Source organism: Camelus dromedarius, chromosome 16, assembly GCF_036321535.1.
Source record: "Camelus dromedarius isolate mCamDro1 chromosome 16, mCamDro1.pat, whole genome shotgun sequence".
In the NCBI taxonomy this organism is placed as follows: Eukaryota; Metazoa; Chordata; class Mammalia; order Artiodactyla; family Camelidae; genus Camelus; species Camelus dromedarius.
In genome coordinates, this window is record NC_087451.1 from 28,690,154 (window position 1) to 28,712,813 (window position 22,660).

Consider the following 22,660-nt stretch of genomic DNA (forward strand, 5'->3'; position numbering starts at 1 on the left):
TAATCACGCCATTCCCTGCTGGCACTGAAAGAGAATTATTCGGAGACAAAATGGGGTGCTGCTGGGAAGAGACAGTGCTTCCTTAGGGCCTTGGGGACTGCGTGTCCTGAGAAAGCCTGGAGCTACTGCATGTCCCCGAGAATGTCCCCTGCCCTCACTTTCCCCAACGAGGTGTGCCTTCTTCTGGTGGCCACGCTCTTCCTGTCCACTGAGAAGCGCCCCTCCATAAGGTGGGCTGTGCTGACTCTCCTCCCCGGCTCAGGCTGGAACAGCCCCCCTCCTCCAGCCACAATGGGATCAAATCAAGCAGCGATCACAGTCCATCCAGAACTGAAGGCCTGGGGATTTTGCTGCAGCCTTTGGCATAGACAGGTGCACTTTGCCTGGGAACACTTCAGGGGAGAAAGTCAGCCTGGGGCTGCTGCCGGCCATCCAGCAAGCAGAGGGGAGGCCCCTTGTAACGGCACAGAGGGAGAGGGCAGATGCGTGCCAAGCCAGCCACGCACAGCCAGCTTTGCCCTGGAGTGAACTGACAAGCCCCTACTTTTGCTTAAGGTGGTTTAAGGCAGCTTCCGTCACATGTAATCTGGTGAATTCTCAGCTCAGACACCTACAGGGTCTTACTCCAGCCTGTCTGTAGAACCCATGTGGGGTCTGCTCACAAGAGCAAGAGGGGCCCAGGGCAGGGAGAAAGCCTGGTGCAAGGCGGCGAGGCCTGGACAGAGTGGACGCAGGTGGGACAGGCGGGAAGCTGGAGCACCAGGGGCGTGGCCGTCCAGGCCGACATGCGGCCCTGGCTTCAGCACCGTGGACAGCGGCGGCCTTGCCCCACACAAGGAGGCTCTCCCACCTACCTGGGAGAGAGAGGACAATGCAGCCCATCTAGAGGCTGCTGACAGAGGCCTGAACAACGTCACGGTGTCCTCGGGCCTTAGAAACAACTCTTCTGGGCACTTAAAGACGCCTCCTCCCCGGGCCTCCCCGGTTTCTAGGGCGGGGGCCGGGGTGGGGTCACAGCTCTCCTGCACCTGGTTCCTGAGAAGACACCAGATGACACATGCCAACACAGCAAAGGGGAGGCTCAACACAGGAGCGGGATGAGGGTGGAGAGCAGTGCCTGGTGATGGACGCGCAGCAGGTGCACAAGCAGTGGAGACGGGGGTACAGGAGGGGTGGCGTGTATTAGTTATGTTTTGCTGCATAAAGATTTATTCTAGAACAAAGATCTATGATCTCACACAGTGTGTGAGGGACAGGAAGCAGACCGGCCAGCTGGCTCTGGCTCAGGGTCTCTTGTGAGCTTGCAGTCAGATGACAGCCAGGGCTGTGGGCATCTGAAGGCTTGACCAGGGCTGGAGGGTGCACTTCCAAGATGGCTCCCTCACATGGTGAATGGCAGGTGGGCTCGGTTCTTCGCCAGGTGGACCTCACAGGGCAGTTTACGACATGGCAGCTAACTTCCCTCAGAGTGAATAAGGAGGGGGAGAGAGAAGGAGGGGTACCATCCAGACAAAAGTCCCAATGTGTTTAGGCTAGGATCAGAAGTGACACACCCTCACTTCCGTACCCCCATTGGTCATACAGATGGACCTGGTCCAGCGTGGCCAGAGAATACACCAGTCCCAGGAGGTGTGGATCCCTAGGGGCCACCTTGGAGGCTGGCTACCACAGGCCTGAAGAAAAAAATAAACTCAAGATGGCCTGATGCTTTTAACTGTCCCAAAAAGAGATTTATATTTCCATTGCAGGGTTTGTGAATAAATAAGTAATGGGTACACAGAAAATAAACCAACCCCAAAACATGAGGCAATTATCCAGTGCAGGAAAGACGAGAGGTTGTACAAGAAAGAAGATGTAATTACGATACATTACTCAGCTGTGAACGGTGCGTGCAAAGAAAGAACAATGCAGACACTGAATTCTGATTCAAGCAAAATGAGATGGGTGGAAGGAAAGTGTGTGTGTGTGTGCGCGCGCCCGCATGTGTATGAGGGGCTATGAGGGAACAAACTCTCAAGCCCCACAGCAGAAAGTCAATGGATAGTTTCTAAATCTAAAAAACCCCAGAAAGTCAGCATTAGTGTGTTACTTAGAAGTAACAAAAACAGAACCACCACCTACCCTCCAAAAAATACCCCTATAAAATAACAAAAATTTGCCTCTGAGAAGGAGCGATCAGGAAAGGAGAGGAGTAGGTGAGTAAGGAGCTACTGGGTTTTCATTTCCAGTCACACAGAAGTATTTGACTATTTAAAGTATTTACATTAATAACCTTGATTAAAAAAAAACCCACCAAAACACAGTGCAATTCATGTAACAAAAACACAGAAACATTGCAGCCTGCTCCCCACCAGGTGCCTGCAGCCCCAGGGAAGGGCCCAGGGAGCGACGTCCTCTTCCAGGGCAGGACCCCCTCGTGCACCAGATTCCCTCTCTGAGCCGCTCCTGGTCGCTTGCCTGCCTGTCTCCACCCGCACCCTTCCCCCCTAGCCTGCCTCCCGCCTTCCCGCCCCCTCCCCATTTTTCTCCTGGTTGGGTGGGGAGGAACCAGCCAGGGGAGGGCCCAGCCCTGTCCACAAGCAACAGCTGTGCCCTGGCCCCTCCAGCCCGCAGGCCCCGCCCGGCCCCAGCGTCGCCCACCGTGACAGGGAACTGCGAGAAGTGGCTCCTGCTTCCTGGGAGGTGAACCAGGGATAGCGGGCGGCGCTCCATCACTTCCACGGCACCCCGCTAATTACCCAGAGTGCTATTCATCTGGGTGTCACTGCTGCCGCATGCCTGTGCCTTTAATTAATAATCTGGTAAAACTCCATGCAGGGCCTGGCCAGGGGCTGCTGGGGCTGGGCCAAACCTGCAGTGGGTAGACCAGGCAGAGAGGCCCCCCCACCCGGCCCCCAACCCCCAACAAGTGCAGAGGCCTTGGGCCGGAACCCAGGGCCCGCTTCCTTGTCCCCGGGTGTTCCCCCACAGGCCCCAGGTGAGTCCCTTTAGGGACACTTCCAGGAGGAGGCTGGAAAGCAGACCCTGAGGGGTGTGTGTGCACAGTGACTGGGGCCAAAGGCAGGGGAGACTGGCTCCCCCAGAGCCCAGGCTGGCCCCTCAGGCCCTGGAGGGTTGAAACCTCAGAAGCCTGGGAGGGGAGGGGAGGTGGGGCCGAGGATCCCAGCTCAGACCCGAGCCCAAAGAGGCCAATGTCAAAAAGTAGGGGGCAGAGGAGGGGTCCCCGAACAGCTAGGAACACGGCCGGGCCTCCTCCCTGGGGCTTGGGTTTGACCTGATCACAAAGGGCCACTCCCAGCCCTGGGTGTCCTCCATTCCTGCTGCTCCAAGAGAGGGGAGGGGAACAGACTGGGGTGGTGCCCTGAGGGGCCTGGGTGTGACCTGCAATGGCCCACCACCTCGTGGTAGCCTCTCAATCTCAGTCCCCGGGCGGAGTGTGGACTCTGGGAAGGGGCACAATGCCTGCCAGGCTAACAGGAAAATCGATTTGGATCCAACCTGAATTATTGAGTGGTTCGAGACTTATTCTTGGTTCTGGGGCGGGCTGTGGTCTGTGAAGATGGATATTGTCTCGGCCCTATTTTTAAGGTTCTGTGGGAAGGAGCCCAGACACCGCCACACTTAGGGCCCCACGTGGCCTGCAGGGTAGACCCCTGGAGGTGGGGGTGGAGGTGGGAGGGACATGCGGCCTCCAAGCCCCTCCCACTCCCCACCATGCTGCTTTCCGGCGCTCCCACGGACCCCAGAACCCCTCCAATATGAACTCAGGCACCCGGACCTCTGAGAAGCTCAGGCTGTATCCATGCCCACCACCAGGGTAGGCACTGGTTGGGGGGACATCTTGAGGGTGGGGAGAGGGCGCTTCAGGCAACACTGACTGCTAACATCAGGAGTGACAGAGGACACCAGCACACCATCACAGACACAGAAAGAAACTCCATGAATAATTACATGCAACACCTGGGCAGTCTGGATGAAATGGACAAATCCCTAGACACACACAAACTATGGGCTGATTCAAGAAGAAACAGAAAGTCTTCACAGAACTGCAACACGCAGAGACTGAATCAGTAACCAAAACCCTCCCAGCAGAGACAAGCACAGGCCAGGGGCCTTCCCTGGCGACTCTGCCCAAGGCTTCAACAAGAGTCAACGCCAGTCCTCAGCCTCTTCCCGAAGAGAAGAGAGCGCTTCCTCGCTGTCCTGTGAGGCCAGTGTTGCCCTCACGGCAAAGCCAGACGGAGACACCACAGGAAAACTGCAGGCCCGTGTCCCTCATGAATATAGAAGCAAAAATTCTCAGCAAAATACTAGCAAATCAAATTCAGCTGCATAGTAACAGGATTACACACCACGGCCAAGTGGGGTTTATTCCACAAATGCAAGAGTGGCTCAGAATATGAAAATCAGTCAACATGACAACACCCAACACTAACAGAGTGAAGGCAAGTGAACACTTCAGCAGGTGCAGGAAAAGCACCGGCCAGCCCAACGCCCCTTCATGAGAGAAACAGAAAAGCCAAGAACGGAAGGAACTCCCTCAACCCCACAGAGGGCATCTACGGAAAACCCACAGCCGACACCACCGTCTGGGCGAAGGACTGAAAGCTCTCCCCCTAGGGCCAGGAATGGGCAAGGGTGTCCGCTGCCCCCACGTCCATTCAGCACCGCGCTGGAGGGTCTAGCCAGGACGGTCAGGCAAGAACACGCCATAAAGGGCACTCGGATTGGGAAGGAGAAATAAAACTTTCTCTATCTGCGAAAGACATGACCTTATACATAAAACTCCTGAAGCACACACGCATGCACACACGCACGCACACACACACACACACACACAAATTAGAGCTAATAAATGAGCACAGCAAAGTTGCCGCATACATGATACAAAAACCAGTTGTATTTCTATATAACAGCAGTGAATTATCCAAAAATAAAATTAATAAAACAATTCCACTTACAATAGCATCAAAAAGGATAAAACAGTAATAAACTTAACTAAAAGAAGTACAAGACTTGTACAATGAAAATGATAAAACACTGTTGGAAGAAACTAAAGAAGGCGTAACTAAGTGAAAAGACACCCCGTGCTCAGCGCCTGGAAGAGGTGATCCACTGAGACAGCAGTGCTCTCCAAACTGGTCCGTGCGGTCAATGTCAAAACCCCAAATGCATTTTTTGGGGGCGGAAATGGACAAGCCGGTTCTAAAACTCGTACAGAATTACAAGGACCCCCAGATAGCTTTACACAAAAATTACTTCAAAATGGGTCAAAGATCTAAACATAAGAGCTGAAGCTACAGAAGTCTTCGAAGAAAACAAAGGAGGAAACGCATTTTTTGTGACGTTGCATTAGGCAACGGCTTCTTCACTACGACACCAAAAGCACAAGCAACAAATGAAAAACAGATTCATCAAATGTTAAATCTTTCATTTATCAAAGGCCATCATCAATAAAATGAAGACAACCCACAGAGCAGGAGGACGTATCTGTAAATCGCACACCTGGAAAGGGTCTGCTATCCAGGACACACAGGGATTTGTACGGCTCAACAATAAAAAGACAGGTAACAGGTTTTAAAAGGGCACAGGATTTCAGTGGACGTTTCTCCCAGGAAGACACACAAACAGCCCACGTGCACACGAGAGGCGCACAGCATCGCCAGTCATCAGGGAAATTCACGTCAAAACCTCACCCAGATACCGCCTCACCGGCACGCGCGCGTCCAGCAGACAGACGGTGGCAGGCGGAGGGTGTGCAGAAACAGGAGCCCTGCGTGCTGGTGGCGGGGCTGCAAAAAGGCACGGGTGCCATGGAAAACAACAGGAAAACACCACAGCTACTCCTCAAGAACGTAAACATAGCGGCACCACGGCCCCCAGAAATTTCACCCCTAAGAGAACTAAAAACCTAAGTTCACACAAACACTTGTGCATCGATGTTCGCAGCAGCACCGCTCGTAACAGCCCCCACGATCCAAACATCCGGCAGCGGGTGAACGGATGAACAGAGTGGCCTTATCCACACAAGAGTATTATCTGGCCACGCAGCAGTTCAGACGAACCCTGAAAACGCTGTGCTGAGAGAAGCCTGACGCAAAGGTCACATGCTGCGACTCCATTCCTATGAGGGACCCAGAATGTGCAAGTTCACAGAGACAGGAAGCCAGCTAGTGGTGGCCAGGGGCTCTGTGCCACAGCCACCCTGCACGGGGCTGCCGCTGCCCGGGGAGGAAGGGCGGCGTGACCCCATCAGACGCTCCAGCTTTGCCCCAGCGCTGTTGGTACAAAGCCGCCAGGCCCAGCCAGCTCTGCCTGGCTCCCATCCTGCACACCCACACCCTCCCACCCCCTGGTCCTGATGAGCTCTGGGCAGGGAGAGGGCTCCGAGGAGTTAGGAGGGCAGTGGTGGTGGAGCACCAGGCAGGGGATGAGCTTCCCGAAGCCACCAGAGCACAGCGTCCTGGGCACCAGGATGGGGCGCATATGGGGCGGCTGAGCGCCCTCGGACTCAGCAGGGGTGTGAATGAAGCAGCAGCTGCCTGGGGCCCCAGCCAAGTGCCTCTGTTTCCCACGTCCTTGGGCACCCCCCAGGACCATGGCTGTGTTCAGGTGGGGATGACCCCCAGGAGCCCCGCCCAGGCCTGCCTGTGCCCAGTGACCGTCAGGGATTTTAGGGAGGCAGCCCTGGGGGCCTTCTCCGGCCCCGAGCTCCCTTCACGCCTCTGACCGGACCCTAGGCCATCCGTCCCTCTGACCGCTAATGTCTCATCGAGGAGCCCAGCTGCTGCTGGACACCCACCACGTTCCATGTACTGGGAACGGACTGCGCTGCTGCCGGCAGGGGCGCCACGCAGATGCTCACACTCAGTCCTCAACCTGACCGAGCGTCTGTTCCCCCACAAGAACACAGGCCCCTCTTGGAGCGCCATCAGATGCCATGTGCCACCTTCTCTGCTGGGAGACAGACCGTGAGGGAGGGGGAGCTGGGGGCACTGTGGGCACAGTGAGCCGGAAGCTGCAGGTACCAAGGTGCGGGCTCCAAAGCCACAGGAACAGCACCCCGGAGCCTGGGCAGGGTGGGCAGACGGCCCGGGGCCTGCTGGGGAGGGCGGGGCGAGCTGCGGCTCCCTGTGCCCCCCAGGCTGTGATGAGCAAGTGTTTTTCTCAGACCCAGAACTGGGAGGAGAGAGGAAGCTGAGGGGAGAAGAAAGGTGTGCCCGGGCAGACACCTGGGGAGGCAGCAAGAGCGGGACCGCAGATCAGTACCTGGGACAGTCCTTCCCGCTACAGGAGCCCCCCTGGAGGCACTTGTGAAATATGCTGGAACCTGCCGGGCCTTCGAGTGCAGCCAGAAGCACTTGGGTGGCATCCAAAGGCCCTCTGGACCTCACCGCCCCCGACCGAGGCTGACCCACCTCCTACTGCAGTGTCCGACTAAGGGCTGCTGAGCAGGGAGCCCCGCCCCGCCCGACACCAGGCTTCAGGAGCGCAGGTGAAGCAGGAGGGGAAGGCGGGCAGCACCCTGCTGGCCCGAAACCCCAGGCTGCCTTGCTCACTTGTCCCCTTTGCTTCTTTCAGGAGCCGAGGCCCCAGAGGAGAGCTCCCTTCTCATCGTGAGTGAATGGAGAGGCACCGGAGGGCCGTGGGGGGAGTGCCGAGACCCGGGGCCTCCCTGGGCTTCCGGTCCAGGCTGCAGAACCACGACAACCAGCTCCTTCCCGACAGGCAGGGTAAGTGGCAAGACAGACCTCCGCTGGCTTCCTCATCCCCTCAGCAAAGATTCCAGGGCCCTCAGGGGGCCTGGGGGGCGAGCCGGCAGGTGGAGGACCGGGGGCTGCTTGGGAGGCACACAGGGACCTCCACTGGGACTTCAGCTAACACTGAGAGGAGTGGCCAGGCGGGGGGCCAAGTCAGGGACAGGGCTGAGCTGCTTTCCCAAGTGGAGATGAACTTGGAGGCTGGGTGAAGAGGCTGGCGGGGATAGCGAGCCGGGCTGGCAGGAACAGGGGAGAGCTCTCGGCACCTGCACACAGTGGGGCTGTGGCCTCAGTGGGCGTCCTGCCCTCACAGCCTCAGGCCAGGGCAGCACAGCCCGACACCCATCCCCTCGGGTACTGGCGCTGGCACTCTGTCCGGCACCCCATCCCTGCAGCCAAGACTGCCTGCGCGTCCCCCGACCCTTGGGCCCTTTCCAGGCTCTTCTCCCCTTTGTCCAGGACCCGTGGGTGCCAGCAGCCACCCCAGGCTGGACCCTCCCTGGCCGGGGTGGAAGTGGCTCCAAGTGGCTGGCCGGCGGGGAGAGGAGGGCTGGGTTACAAATGAACACCAAGCAAGTGGCATGTGTACTCGGAGGAGCAGATGGGCCAGGAGCCCTGGCCGTGCGCACAGTCCGGCAGCTGTAAGCCCACCTGGGCGCTTTCAGAATGAAACCAAAGCAAACACCAGAAAACTCGCCGTGAACGCCAAGCCCCTTCCTGCGCTCCTGGGAAGCTAATCTCAGGTGCTCTCTCTGGGCCTGGCGCTCTGCCGCGTGAGCTCCAGCCTCCGCTGAGCTTGCTCCAGGCCACCAGGCCTCGTGACCACGGAATGAGGAGGCAGCCCCCTGGCCGTCTGAGCAGGGCGGTGCCTGCTGTGTCCCCACGTCCTGGGGCCAGGCTGCCCGCCTCTGGAGGGCCGCTCCCCAAGTCCCTACAGATGAACTGGAGCGGTGCCGTGGGCAGCCCGAGAGTCTTCCAGGCGACCAGCTTGGGCCACCCTCAGCCCTGGCCCTGGGCGTCTGGGCCTGGGGCTCTCCGGTGTGTCCTGGGGCCTTGGCTGTGGGCTTCAGGGGGCCTGTCCTTACCTGCCAGCTCTTCTGAGACTCCCTCGGGGCCTGCCCTTGGCCTTGGTGCCTTCCTGCTCCTGGTAATGACATTGAGAAAGGGCAGCATCAAATGCCAGAGCCCCCTCGCTCCCCAGGTAGGCCCTGAAGACCGTGCCACCTGGATGCTTGGGGCCCTGTGGGCCCAGGCCAGAGGATGGGGTGGATCCCAACAGCCGGCTCCCAACCCCTGGAGAGCTTGGGGGTCCCAGCTACAACTTCCCCAAGTTCTCAAAGCAGCTCAGCCGGGCCCAGGACAGCACAGCTTGAAGGGAGCATAAAGGAAACACCGTGCTTGCAACGACTCCTGGTGGGACAGGACACCCCAGCTGCCTCAGTGTCCTCGTCTGCAAAGTGACCTCAGTGCCTGCCTCTGGTAAGTACTGTAAGGATGGGGTAACCAGCCACCTCTGGCTGTCACTACACAACACGGCAGGATGAGACACTGTGTAGCCACACAGCTGAGGAAACAGGCTCAGAGAGCTGGTGGTGCCGAGCCAGGCCCACCCGACTCGCTCGCCCTGTGTGCGAGCCCACACCCCAGTGCCTCACGGATAAATGGATCAAGACAGGTGGGGAGCCACCCTGGTGGGAGGCGGGCCTTGGGCTTTGGGGGTTTCTAGAGACTTCTCACTGAACATGGAGTCACACCAGCCCCCCACGTTCTGCTGGCTCCTCTTCTGTCCCTTCAGGAACTCTGCCTCCCCTGCCTGGCCCTACACATCTGGCCTGAGCCTCAGCGCACAGCAGGGAGAGGCTCAGCCACCAGAAACAGCCCCCTGTGGGCATGATCCGGACACCTGGGCACTCACCTCTCCCGCCCCGGGGCAGGGGTGCCACCGATGCCCAGGGTCCTGTGGATGTAGCCTCGGGAGCGGATGTCAGCCTGAGGAGGGGGATGGCTCGAGTGAGAGGTGGCAGCTGGGGTCCCGAGCTGGCCTCTGGACGAGCCCCAGCCCGGCAGCCTGGACCCCCCATGGAAGCCCTGCCTTCGGGACCAGGCGCAGCAGCCCTGTGGTGTGTGGGTGACACAGTGCCAGGCCCTCTCGTCAAGATGCTCCATGGCATGTTCCCAAAGAGCCTGAGGGAACGTACTGGGTGCCCCCTCTGTTTCTGCTGGCTTCCACTGGGCTCAGTTTGTGCTTCCCTGTAGGTTTTGTCTGAGCCCAAGGTTTCTCTGCTAAAACCCTTTTTTCTGAACACTGCCCTCAGCCCAGCTTGTCTGTCCTCACTTTTGGCTCATCTGTCTCCTGGCTGGTGTCAGCTGTGACCCCTGTCCCTGGGGAAGTGTCTGGAAAGTTCTGCGGAGTCTCCAGAATGAAAGGAGGCTTGCAAGCCACAGACTGGGATCGGGGGAGACCCTGGGCAGAGGGGATCAGGCCTGAGTGGGACCCTCCAGGACCTTGCCACCTGGATACTCCCACAGGCTGACCCCCACCGGGGGGGGGGGTCTGTCCTCAGGAAGCCCCTGATCCCAGCTCAGATGGGCTTAGCCCTGCTTCGCCCCGCATGACAGGACACAGCAGCTAATCCCCCAACTGCTTCTGCTTCAGAGTGAAGGGGCACGCGGGCAGGGCGGGCAGCAGGGTGCCCAGGGGAAAGGCCCCGCAGAGGCGAGGCGTACCTCCCGCCCTCCCCAGCAGCAGCCCGGCCTGGCCTGACACACGGGCAACAGGCCTGGGACCAAGGGAGCAGGCACTGAGCCCTCTCTTACCCTCTCCTCAGAGCTTCCAGAAGTAGTCAGGAGGAAAAAGTGTAAACAGGCAAGCAGGCCGAGCAAGAAGACGGACAAAGAGAGCGCCAGTGCTGCTGGACAGGGCTCCCTCCCCTCCTCCTGGGCGCAGATGGCTGGCTCTGTACTAGGGCAGACACACGGTCCTTGCCCACGTTAGGGGCTCATGGGGCTTTAGAGGGCATCCTCTACCTGCAAGGACATGGCCACCACACACTCTGGGGCAAAGTGAGGCACAGAGGGGACAGAGCCCTGCCCACTGTTCCAGCTCAGCAGAGTCCCTGGCTCTGAAGACCTGGGGAGAGTTTTTGGGTCTCCCAGCCCAATCTGTGTGAGGTTGCACAGGTGGGTGGGAATAGGGGAGGGAAGGCCCCCTGGGGCCAGGACTCACACCCAAGGCTTGAGAACCCTCGCACCTACGAACCCTGTACACAGGTTGGTGGACACTCAGCCAGTCCACTCTGAATGCCACCCCAGAGGCCGTGTCTCTGCACCGCCCTGAGAGGGGCTGGCAGCAGGGGCTAAGAACTGCAGCCTTGTGCGGGCTGCTACTGCCACCTGGAGGCCAGCCTGCACACCAGCAGCTGGGAGGCCCTAGGCCCAGAGGTGGGCAGCAGGTGCTGCGGGAGGCAGAGCCAGGGCCCTCAAGCTTCCAGCGTCACCAGCTGGTGCTGAGCTGAGAGGACAGGGCAGGCCCGTGGCCTCTCCGGCAGGCTGCCTCGTGCTGAAGCAGCACAGGCCTCAGGCAGATGGGTAGCAGTAGGCCGTGCACAGAGCCACAGCTGTGATGGCAAATCCGAGTGTCCCCTCGGGACTCACATCCAGAGCCCAGTGGTGCACCTAAGGTTCTGTCACAGCCGTGACACTCACAGGCTTCCACCCGCCCGTCCCTGCCCAGGCTCCAGCCACATCTTCCTTCAGGTTTCTGGGCAGCAGGCTCTTTCTGGCCCCAGGGCCTTTGCAAATGCCAGCCCTCCGGCCTGGACTGCCCTTCCCCCTTCTCTTCCAGCAGGTCTCTTCCTGAGGACAGCTCCTCACGGACGCTCACTCCATGGGCTTCCTGCCGTGCACCCGCTGTGACTGTTGCCTCCTTGTCACTGAGGCGAGCCCAAGGGCACCTTGCACGTGGTTCTATCTCCCATGCCTGAGTCAGCTTTTTCTCAGCTGGGCCGACTCATTCACTAGAGTTCTGATCTCCGGGTCCCAAGCTAGGTGCTGGGTGCCTGGCGTGGCCACACCTCAGAGTCTCCTGACTGGCACCCTTGGCACAGGTCTTCCCCAGCCCTGCCCAGCAGCCTTGCAGGGGCCTCCCTAGCTGAGGGCGGCCGCTCCCTCCCTGCCAGCTAGGCAGTTTGGCCCTCAGGGGCTGGCAGGCTGCTCTGCCGTTTGAGCTGATGTCAGCTGATCCTCCTGAGGACCCAGGGTGCAGGAGGCTGAGAGGCTGAGTGCAGCGGCCCAGCAGGCCACAGGGCCTGGGCAGGGTGGGGCTGCAGGATGAGCCACTGGGAGCTCTGCACCCTTCAGGCCCTGCTCCTCCCACCACGCCCGGCGTGGCCCAGACTCTTCCACAGGTGGTTACAGGCCTCTCCTTGCCTGGGGGCACTGGCAAGGGCAGGTGCTGTGAGTCAGCCACCCACCTGGCGCACGGGCTCCGGGATCCGAAACCTGCAGCAGCCATGGGTCAGGCGCACGGCTGCCTCCAGGCTCATCTTGTGGCCCACAGAGACGTAGAGGGGCTTGGTGCTGTGGTCGTGGCTCCTCAGGGCCTGGGACAGGAGAGCAGGGTCAGGGCGCTGGGGCAAGCTCTGTGGGCTGAAGGATGGACAACTCGTCCTGGGTGGTAGGAGGGAGCTTGGGGCGCCGCCAGCACCCTCGGGCACCTTCCTGCTGCTTGTCTTGGGGATGGGGAGGGGTGAGCGAGGGCTTGGAGGTCCCCTCAGTACAGTGAGGGAGGGGAGGAAAGAGATGCAGGCACAGCCCGGGTCAGCCCGAGCGGTGGGAAGACGGGGAGGCAGACGGGGTCTGGCGTGCATGCGTACACAGATACTGGCTCTCGGATGAGAGGTCTGCCTTGGTGGGGCACAGGTCCCTGGCCACTCACCATGCCCAGGACGGTCCCAGAGCCTCCCATCAGTGGAAACGAGTCTCCTCCAGCCCTCAGGAGTCGTATCTGGAGAACAGAGAAAAGACTTGGAGAAACACGTTTCTTGGTGACGGGCTGAGGCAGGCCAGAGACGGAAGGGCCCATCTGTGAGTGGACCCTGCATCCAGGGCGCTGCCCAGCCTGACGAGGTGCTCCCCCCTCATCCCACAGCGGAGAAGGGGCAGCAGCCCGCCCAGGCCCCCGAGTTGGGGGTGGAGGCACCCGGCTGGCGCACACACAGGGCCACACCCGCCTGAAGCCACTTACTTCCCGCCGCTTTCTCTCCTGCTAGAAATGTGAGCACTTGATTCAACCCAACAAGCTGCTGGGGCTGGGGCTGGGCGTGGGTACTGGCCCCCTGAGCGGGCCAGAGGCCCTGCCAGCTCAACAAGCAAAGCAGGCACGGGGACCGGGAGGACAAGAGGACACAGCTGAGCCCTGTTCTCAGCCGGCTGTCTGGGCAGGAGAGCCACACGTGTCACTGGCTCCCTCCGAGGTGGGGCCCAGTGGGGCCCAGAGGGAGATGTCCCGAGGCAGGTGGCGTGTGGAAAAGTACTCAGCCCTGCACAGGCCCCAGATGCCACATGGAGCGCCATGGCAGAGGCAAGCTCGCACCCAGGAGGCTGGGAGAGGAGCTCGAGTCTCCCGCAATGGCCCACCACCCACGGGGGACCCGGAGTGTGCAGAGAAAGCGGGTCTTCCTCACTCGGGCCCGCAATCCAGGACAGGTGGGGGAGGGCGCCCTGGGCAGGGTTGGCCCACAGCGGGCAGCCTTCGTGCAACGCTCCCACAGGCCCCTCACCTTCTCCTTGTGCAGAGTGCTGTTCTCCAGCCCGTCCACCTGCAGCAGTTTCTTGGCCACCCCGATGCAGGGCAGGTCTGTGAGGACGCCAAGGTGGCAGGCCACCCCGAAGCCTGTGGGGGCAGAGGAGGGTGAGGCTGGGGTGGTGGGATGTGAGCCCAGCAGTCAAGAGACGCAGGGACTGGGGCCACACCGCGGCTTTGCCAAGCTCCTCCACGTGAACAGAGGCCTATGGGGCGAGGGCCGGGGAGCAGGCCTCTGAGCCCCACCCGGCTTTCTGGGTGGTGGGCTGGGCACAGGACACCCCCTCCGTCCCCTCAAGATTAGGAGCCCAATTAGCGTGCTCACTCACTTCACCTGCTTCTCCTTTCACGTTCTGGCACCTTCCCTCCTCCCCCTCTCCTTTGTGGCCACCATCAGACCTCTGCGTCTCTACCCCCCAACTCCCCCAGGGCCACGGGGCCCCTGCCAGGAGGCCAGGATTGCAGCGCCTGGGGTCCAGGCCCAGGGCTGGCCTGCTGGCCCTGTGCTAGCATCCAGGGTTGCTCTGGGCCCACAGGCTTCCAGGGCAGGAGCTGGAAAGCCCAATGACACCCCTTCCCGCCCCCTCTGCTTCCCACCCCCCAGCTTTGCATCTGAGGGTAAAACAGCCCCTCCCCCTTAGCCGTCCTGCCCTGGGCCGGTTTCCCCACGTCCGTGGGGGACGGTCACACCTTTCTGCTCCTGCCTGGTTTCAGGCAAGGGCCTGTCAGGACGCAGGGCGGGCTGCCAGCGGGACAGGCTGGCTCAGCTCAGGGCTGACTTCTGGTAGCATCAGGTCCCAACCGGGCGGTGGTCCCTGAGCTGGGCCAGTGCAGGCCAGTCGGGGATGGGGGGGCGGTCGGGGAAGTCACGGGGGTGGGCAGGAAAGAGGCGGAGTGAAGAGGCAGAGGGATTCTCCGCCAGGGGTCTTGACAGGAGAGCAAGGCCAGCAGGAGCGTGAGTGCCAGGGCCCCTCCGGGTCCCTCTCGGGAAAATTACCTCGGTGGTGGAGCACCCCATTTCCGTCCACGAACAGGACCTGGAAAAGCCACGGGAACGTCCCAGTCAGCTGAAGTGCCCCTTGCCCCACAGGCGGGGGCGACCCGGAGCACCAGGAGGGGCCCAGCTTTCTAGGCCGTGTCCCTCTGCTCTGGGCAAAAGCGTTTCTCCTGGAAGCTCACGGGGTCTCCCCAGGCAGTGCCTTGCGGGAGGCCCTCCCCTCCTGCCCAGCCGAGGTACCTGCCTGGGGCACAAGGTGGGGCTCCTTCTCCCGCAGCCGCCGCACCGCGTCCACCATGAAGGACACCTCTCGGAAGGCCAGGAAGCCCGACACGTAGGGGGCCGTCAGGCTAACCATTCGGCAGTCCTCATACACCACCTGCCACCAGGCACCCAGGTCACCGCACGCCCCGTGGTCCTGGCCACCTGCCTCCCTGCACGCCCTCAGCCCTCGTCCATCAATCCTTTCCATTGCCCGCTCCCTCCTCGTCTCCCAGGCCCACCCCCAAGGCCCCCTTCCCTGCCTCACTATCTGGGGATGGGTGATCCACCCTGCATATGAGCGGCCCTGCCGTTTCCAAGTCCTGGCCACACCCTGTGTGGACCAGCCCCTCCTGAGGCTGCCTCCTTTGTAAATCAGAGCTGTCCCCCACCACCCCCCTCTGCCCTCCCCTCTTCTGCCAGGCTCACAGAAGACAAAGCCCAAGAAGCGCCTGTGGATAAGGACATCTCAGCGTTAGAAGGTACATTAGAAGGGGCTTCAGGGAAGAAAACACCAGGTCTTCATGGCGGCTACAACAGCCAGAAGGGCAAGTCCAGCCTCACAAGAGACTGCAAGTGTTTTAGAGAAAGGACAGGCCTCAGTGAGGCAGTCTGGAAGAGAACTGGGTCCCAAGGGGTGGCAGGGTCCAAAAAGGAAAACTCTGAGGCCGTGACTGCAAATAATCCCAGAGAGGGAGGGGGGACGCCCCAGGGATGGTGCGCTGAAAGGCCTTGCGCACACTGGGAGGAGCGGGGCCGTGGGTCTGGGGCAGGGCCAAGGGTCAGGGGCTGGTAGATCTGCTGGGGACCATCCAGACAGCTGTCACACGCTCTGATAGACTGTCCTTCCAACTGAGAAGTCCTAACACACATGGAAGAGGAGGCCCTGTCAATACTGGAACAGGGGCCAGCTCAGAGCACAGAACGGCAGCCCGAAGGCCCCTTAACCTTGACATGTCATTAGAGCCAGACCGGCCTGAGATGGAGAACGCTTCCCACTCAGCACACATCCTCCAGAACGCTCGGACATCCCCGAATGTGACTGTCCACCCTCCCCACCCCAATCTCTTGGTGACAGCTTTCAAAATCATACCCGCACCCCTCCCTCAAAGCTGGGTCATAACCACACGTCCCCACGTGAAGGGACTGCACTAATGGCACAGAGGAGGGGCTTGTTTTTCCAACACTTTCCTCACTGACTCACAGGAAATGCACCAAACTGCCAACGACCCAAAGCGGGCAGTGTCTAATTCGATGACAGACCAGAGAATTCGATCCACAGCGAACCCCGCAGGCTGGAGTGCTGAACCCCACACAGCAGAATGCATCCTCACAGGGACACACGTGAACGCCAACTGTGGCCCGAGTTCCCACAGGACGATGGTGGCTGCTACATCTGAATCTCTCCCCAGAAACTCCGGAAACCAGAGACACGCAAGAGGGGAGACAAATCGCCTCTACCCAGCACCTACGGGGTACCCACAACTGGGGCACAAGCCAGTTACAAGCATCAGTGTGTGCCTATGTGTGGAAATAAGCAGCCCAGACTCGCAGAGCTGGCTTCAGGCCCTGTGCTGGGCAGGCAGGTGAGGATGGCCAAGGGTAGGGCATGTGGCAGGGAGCCTGATGGCATGAGAGCTCGTGGGCAGCCCCAGCCAGCAGGGACTGGAGAGAAGGGGCTTGGAAGTCCACGGGGCCATCACAGCTTTATCAGGAAGATGTTGCTCTGGGGAGAAGCAGGTGAGCCCTGGGGGCTTGTGGAGAAGAAGGTGAGGCTAGAAGTGTAAGGTTCTTCAGAAACGAGAGGATCAAAGAATTGGAAGACACGCTGGCCACTTTGCTTCAGAAGAGGACACTAGTTACTGGTGAGACTACACTTCACTGTCCCTTGTGACTTAAACCCAGTGGGCCACCCGAACCCCCAGCCCTTGAGTTTCCTGTTTAAGCAGCATTTAAAGTGAACAGTAAAAGGCTGTACAGAGGTACGAGGACTCAGAAGGCGATAATTAAACCTGGTGAGCTGACGAAGTGCTGCCCCAGTCAGGCAGCAGGAAAACCAACCGAATGGCGGACAGAGAACACCACGCGGCAGAAATAAAAACTCAGATCAGCAACGGACCAAAACACCGGCAAGGAGGAAAACCCAGCATACGTACGACTGAAGACAAGAAACAAAACTATGGAGTGAAACCAATACTTAAAACCACCATCTAAGAAACGTTCCAAAAATAACAGGCGATTTGACCCTCCATATGGAGAGCCAACGGGGAACTTGGGGAAGCTAACACGGAACAGTCAGCTCAAGATGTGTCTCAGTAAACAAACAAAACGAAACAAAACTCCCCACAGTAAACGGGACCTACCGGCAACAGTGACTGTAACATAAACTACGGCACAAGTTTCAGAGATCAGAGAACAACACAAAAGCAGCTTTAAGAAACAGATGGCGGCAACTGGGGAAATGGGATAAGGAATGGAGTTCACGTAGTTATGGAATTAGGTAAATATCCTAAGGTGTGATAATGACACTGCCCTTTTGCAGAAAAACGTCATTCTCAGCACAGGCCTGGTGAGCCGTCACAAGCTCTGGGAGGCACCCTCCAACCTCAGTACGCACACACAGGGGAGACGGCAAAATCAGAAAAAGCTGACACTTAAGCAGCGGGTATATGGGTGTTCAATGAATTGGTCTTTCAACTTTTTAGTAAGTGTGTACATTCTCAAGTCAGAAATCTGGGAGGAGGAGAAGTCAATTGTGCAGTGAGCAGGTGGGCACGACCTGGGCGCTCAGCAATCCGTCAAGATCCGCACGTTCCACCCTAAGCCAACGTCCACGTGGCGCCCTAGTCCCGAACTGCACTTACAGAAATGATCTGCGAGTCAGTGCCCCCCACCAATGGCCGAACTGCACTTGAGGTAGTCAGGTCAATGCCGGGGCGTAAAGATGGGCCCTGCTCACTGTGGGCACCGTCGGAGGGCTGGCGAGGGAGCTGGAAGTCACCTCAGTGAGACTCTCAGGACAGAGCAGACAAGACAGGAGAGCCCAGAGCTGTCTGCTGACAGTGGGAGGGCTGGCAGAAGAGGGCGGGAACCGTTTGCTCTGTGCTCTGCACCTGAAGGCAGAAGTCACAACCAGGCAATTTCAGCTCCGTGGGGAAAAGAACACACTGACCAGGGCTCTGACCGTGCAATGGGCTGTTGTGAGGCCACGACTCGTCAGGGACGCTGAGGAAAGGACTCCCAGCTGCGGGGAAGGTAGACCAGTGACTCAACCTGGCCTTGCTCTGGAATCACAGGGAAGATGGTTTGTTTTTAAAAGGCAAATACCAGTAAACGAGGTAGGGTTCGGGAACTTTTTTTTTTTTTAAATAACTTTATTGAGATACAGCTCACTACCATAAAGTTACTTGAGGAGTATCTTCAGTGCTTTCTGGTGTTTAGAGTCGTGCAACCATAAACATAATCAAATTTTAGAACATTTTCACCACCCTCAGAATCATCTTGTCCCCACTAGCAGTCACCCTTCATCCATCCCACTCCCCAGCCCTTGGCAACCATGAATCTACTTTCTGTCCCTACGGATTTGCCTACGGAATCTGTATTTCTAGACACACTTCCGAGCAACTGCACAGATCCACGGTTGGGCATTTGGGAGTCACTGGGCCAGACTCTTCCAAGATCCATTCCCAGTCTAAGCCTCTATACCACAGGGCGACAAGTGCTGACCACATCCAAGCAGCAAGCACTTGGCTGAGAGCTGGGGTTACAGAAGAAATACGGCATAACCCCAACCTTGAGACTCTGCAGATGGTGAGAAAAACAGAATATAAACCAACTTTTTCTTTTCTTTGAGGTAAGGAGACTCTGCTCAAAACAGTTACTGTAATGAGGGGAGGAGGACTGTTGGAACAGGAAGAGCGCTCTGACCATAGGCCGTAAGATCCGCAAGCATCTCGTAATCTGGTAACTTCAACATGGTGTGAGAAGTACTGTGCCAGCACACGTGTAGAAAGAGGTCAAGGACAGAGACGAGGGGACAGTTAATTCTGCAGCTAGAGCAAGGGACAGAGCGACGGGAACAAGTGAATCGGGTCTTGAAAAGCGAGCAGCTGTCCCCCGAGTTAACAGAGGCTGACACTCACTGTGACGGGTGCCACGTGCCTGTTATGCTAGTGCTTTCCAGGCATGACCTCGTTTACTCCCCATCAAACTCCAAGTTGGGTATCAGTACATCTCTGCTAAACTTTGACTACAGGGTCTTCCAAGTAAAGCAAAAGACACCGAGGCAGGAAGACGCAGCTTTGGGAGCAGGTGGGGGGGGGGGGGCACACTGGAGCTGCAGAGCTGAGATTTCCCCATCAAGGCTCTTCTTTAGACAAGGCTTCCTGAGCTGTTCACTCCAAAGGAATAATGGGCACACTGTTCCTTCAAGTATCTACTCCAGCATCTTCTATGTGCCAGGCATGGAGCTAAGTGCCAAGGCTACAACCCTGGGCAGGACAGCAGTGGCTCCTACTATCGTGGAGCTTACACTCTGGTAGGGGAGACAGGCCAATTCCATCCCAGGGTGGTGAAGAGGAAGGAGAAGGTGCTGGGCGCAACTCCTGAACCTGCAGGATGAGGGGGGGCTTACTTGAGGACCAAAGACATGAGGAAGAATTAGCCAGATGAAAAACATTCTAGGACAGGAAACTTCACTGCAAAAGTGAGGCAGGCAGATACAGCAAGGCACGTCTGAGGAACCCGAAGTCCTCCAGTCTGGGGAGTGGGTAAGGAGTGTGGGTGGTAGCAAGGGCCGAGCCTACGATGAGTTACACTGAACAGGGGTCAGGTCTTGGAAAGCCTCTTATAAGTGCTTTATGAGTGAGTGTTACTTTTATTGACCTTGAGATCACAGGATGGGCACTTAAGGGTTTCAAGTGGACTAGGTGGTGACCTGCTCACATTTGCTTTTAAGGAAAACTGCTCTGCTGGCAGCATGGAACAGGAACCCAGTGAAGGTTCTGCCTGTCACCTACAGAAGAGGTGACAGTGGCACAGCCAGGGGAAGGAGCAGCAGGGATGCTGACCAAGGGACAGACTCCAGCGATATTTAGGGGGTGGAAAAAAATGGAGTTAGTGTGTGACTGACTGTGAGGAGTCTGGGAAGACAAGAGATTTCCGGCTTGAGTAAGTTGGGAGTGTGCTGCTGTGGGTCCCCGACATGGGGAGCCCAAGACGATGGCCAGACCTGGAGATCATGAGTTAATTCGGTACCTCAGTCACAGAATTTATTGAGATTTTTATCCCCCTCCTCTTTTTGTCAAAAGCTTCCCAATTTATTAACGAACTCCCACAAAAGGAGAACCGGGGTTCTACCTTGGCACCGTTCCCTGCCTAGGGCCCCGCCTCTCCCACTAACGCACCCCGAGCCCAAGCGGCGCGGCCCCTGGCCAGCGCCCCCCGGGCGTTACCTCGAGCTCAGGGTAGCTGAGCACCACCAGGGACGCGCAGGCGCCAACACTGTCGCCCTTCACAAAGGACACGTCCACGCCCCCGACCCTCTGCAGGCCCGAGAAGGCGGGGTCCCGCTGCCACGCCTCCGTGTCCCGGTCCACGACAAAGGCCTTCAGCCGGGCTTGCTCCCTGAGGACAAACACGCGTCCAGGCCCGGGAGTCAGTCAGGGCTCTTCCGGGGACCCTCCCGCCCTCACACCGCGCCCCCACTGCACCCGAGTCCGGCCCGGGGGACCCTGCTGTTTCGCCCCCCCTCCCCCGGAGCTCCGGACGCGGGGCCGGAAGTCACAACTCCCGAAGGCCCTTTCGCCTGCACGCCGGTTGCGGGCTCCGGCCCCCGCGGCCCCAAAGCCGGGCGTTACGAGGCCCGAGGCCCGCGGAGAGCCGAGTCGCTCCAGCCCCCGAACCCTGCACGTCCCCCGGCCCCATTACCGTTTCCAGAGCGACAGGGTTTCCGCCGGCGGTCTCGTCGCCACCTTAGCAGCCATGGCGCGGCCCTGAGCGTCGCTTCCAGTGGCGTCACTTCCGGAGCGCCGCGCGCAGGCGCCGGGCGTCGCCGTCGCCATGGCAGCGCTCGGTGGGGCTCCCAGGATGCTGCCGCCTTGTGGCCGGAGGTCCCCGCTGGAGAGGCGCGCCGAGGAGGAGCCGCCGCCGCCGCCGCCGCCGCCGCCGCCGCCGCCGCCGCCGCCGCCGCCGCCGCCGGTCCAAGTCGGCCTTTCCCACCGCCATCGAGGAAGGAAAGTCGTCCCGCTTCGGGGCCCCTGGCGGGGTGTGCAAGTTGCACTGAAAAACGCAGGTCTGCAGGAGAAAAGCACGTGTACACATTTGATTGAATTTCTGCATGTTCAGGGGAGCTTTCACTGGAGAATGGAGACACCAAGAAGTGACCACAGTGGGAAGCTTAATTCGTTTTAGAGAAAGTGTTACCCAGTCCGAGCTCATACTGCTCCTCAGGCTGACAGGCCAAAAAATCCAGAGAGGCGGTGTTGGGGCAAGGAATAGCGAATTTCTTTATTAGGAAAGCCAGCAGGCTGAGGAGATGGTGTACTAGTGTCCTAAAAAAAACCGTTTTACCCAAGTTAGAATTCAGGCTTCTTTTATACTAAAGGATGGAGTTGGGTGCGGCTTGTGGCTGGTTGTTGCAAACTTCTCCATGCCAGGATTCTTTGTTCTTGCAGCTGTCCACGTGGGTCTGGTCACAATGTTCCTATAAACCTCCAGCAAGACAATCGTTATTTTCTGTTCTGCAACTTTTTAATCTCTGTATGAATGGGAAAGTTTTATACCTTAAAGATCAGAGTGTGGAGAATGGGCTGTCCTGTATGTTTCAGGCTACAGGCAACATTCTTTTACAGAAGGTGCAGAGCCAGCATGACTCAGCACAGACAACAGAGCTCACAGGGTACAGCTAAAGGAATAGATCTTACACGGAGTCAGGTTTTTCTTCTCTGTTACAAAAGAAATAATGAATTCGTGAAAAATTGACAAGGCAGAGGGGTTTGGGCTTCAGGCAGTAAATGGTGAAGACAGACTGGAGTTTACTTATACCGCCTTCTAGGCCCTCAACTCTCCCTTCTGGTACAGGGAGGGGACCTTTCACATGGGAGAGTTATAGAGTGAGAGCCAAGATTTACTCTGGGGTCCACCTGGGCCTGCCTGGTCATGTTACACAGCAGGAAGGACACAGAAGCGTCGGATTTGGTAATCAGGAGTCACCCCCTGGCCTGTGGAAATGGAGGCAAAGTTGGTGGCTGTTAAGGAGCTGTGCTCTGGGCTGAGGTTCTGCTGTGCTTCAGGGAACAGGCAGTGGTGACGGGGAGGGAACGCTAGGGAACATGGAGGGAGGGGGAGCAGGGGCCAAGGCAGGTCTTCATGGGCCGTGCAGTCACAGGGGCGGCTTCCGGCTGCTCCAGCTGGGCCCTTTCCCCTCCAGCTTCTCTCTGCTCTTGCCCCAGATGGCTTCCCGAAATACTCCAGCTCCTCCCAAGGAAGCAGCGTCCTGCTACCCCAGAATACACTCCAGTCTGATGAGGTGTGAGTCTTGTCAGCATTTGCTTTCTTGGGAGAAGGCCCTTTCCTGGGGTTTTTCCAGTTGGAACCGGGCTTCATCATGCCTGAGAACAGGACTGAGTGTGACCAGAGGGATTAGACAGAGCAGAAAGCAATATAAATGCTAATCATGGCTTGGAGGAACTGCCGCTCGGCTCAAGGCCTCAGGGTTTCTTCTCCCAGCTGACACAGCGACCTTACAGGAAGTCAGAGCTGGAGGGGTGCCCGTTGGCAGCACATGGGGCGCTCTACCTCTCCGGTGAGGCCCTTTCTTCACGATGATTGTTTATCCCT

At 58.6% G+C, this 22,660-nt stretch overlaps 1 protein-coding gene across 3 annotated transcripts in view; it reads right to left on the minus strand.

Moving 5' to 3' along the window:
* The window catches only part of ENDOV (endonuclease V), a 35,496-nt gene extending 14,631 nt beyond the window's left edge, over nt 1-20,865 (minus strand). Inside the window, exons 1-9 of one of the 3 annotated variants that reach the window (XM_031469289.2) lie at nt 20,750-20,865; nt 20,275-20,446; nt 14,805-14,939; nt 14,561-14,600; nt 13,541-13,653; nt 12,697-12,765; nt 12,233-12,361; nt 9,676-9,749; nt 8,846-8,904 (exon numbers count right to left, since the gene is read on the minus strand). In XM_031469289.2, the coding sequence (XP_031325149.2) occupies nt 8,846-8,904; nt 9,676-9,749; nt 12,233-12,361; nt 12,697-12,765; nt 13,541-13,653; nt 14,561-14,600; nt 14,805-14,939; nt 20,275-20,446; nt 20,750-20,805 (847 nt within the window). In that variant the 5' untranslated portion in view covers nt 20,806-20,865. Of the gene's footprint in view, nt 1-4,880; nt 8,905-9,675; nt 9,750-12,232; nt 12,362-12,696; nt 12,766-13,540; nt 13,654-14,560; nt 14,601-14,800; nt 14,940-20,274; nt 20,447-20,749 lie in introns of those variants that run through there. The other 2 variants (XM_064495407.1, XM_011000095.3) reach the window with 2 other exon arrangements.
* Nucleotides 20,866-22,660: the final 1,795 nt, after the last annotated feature.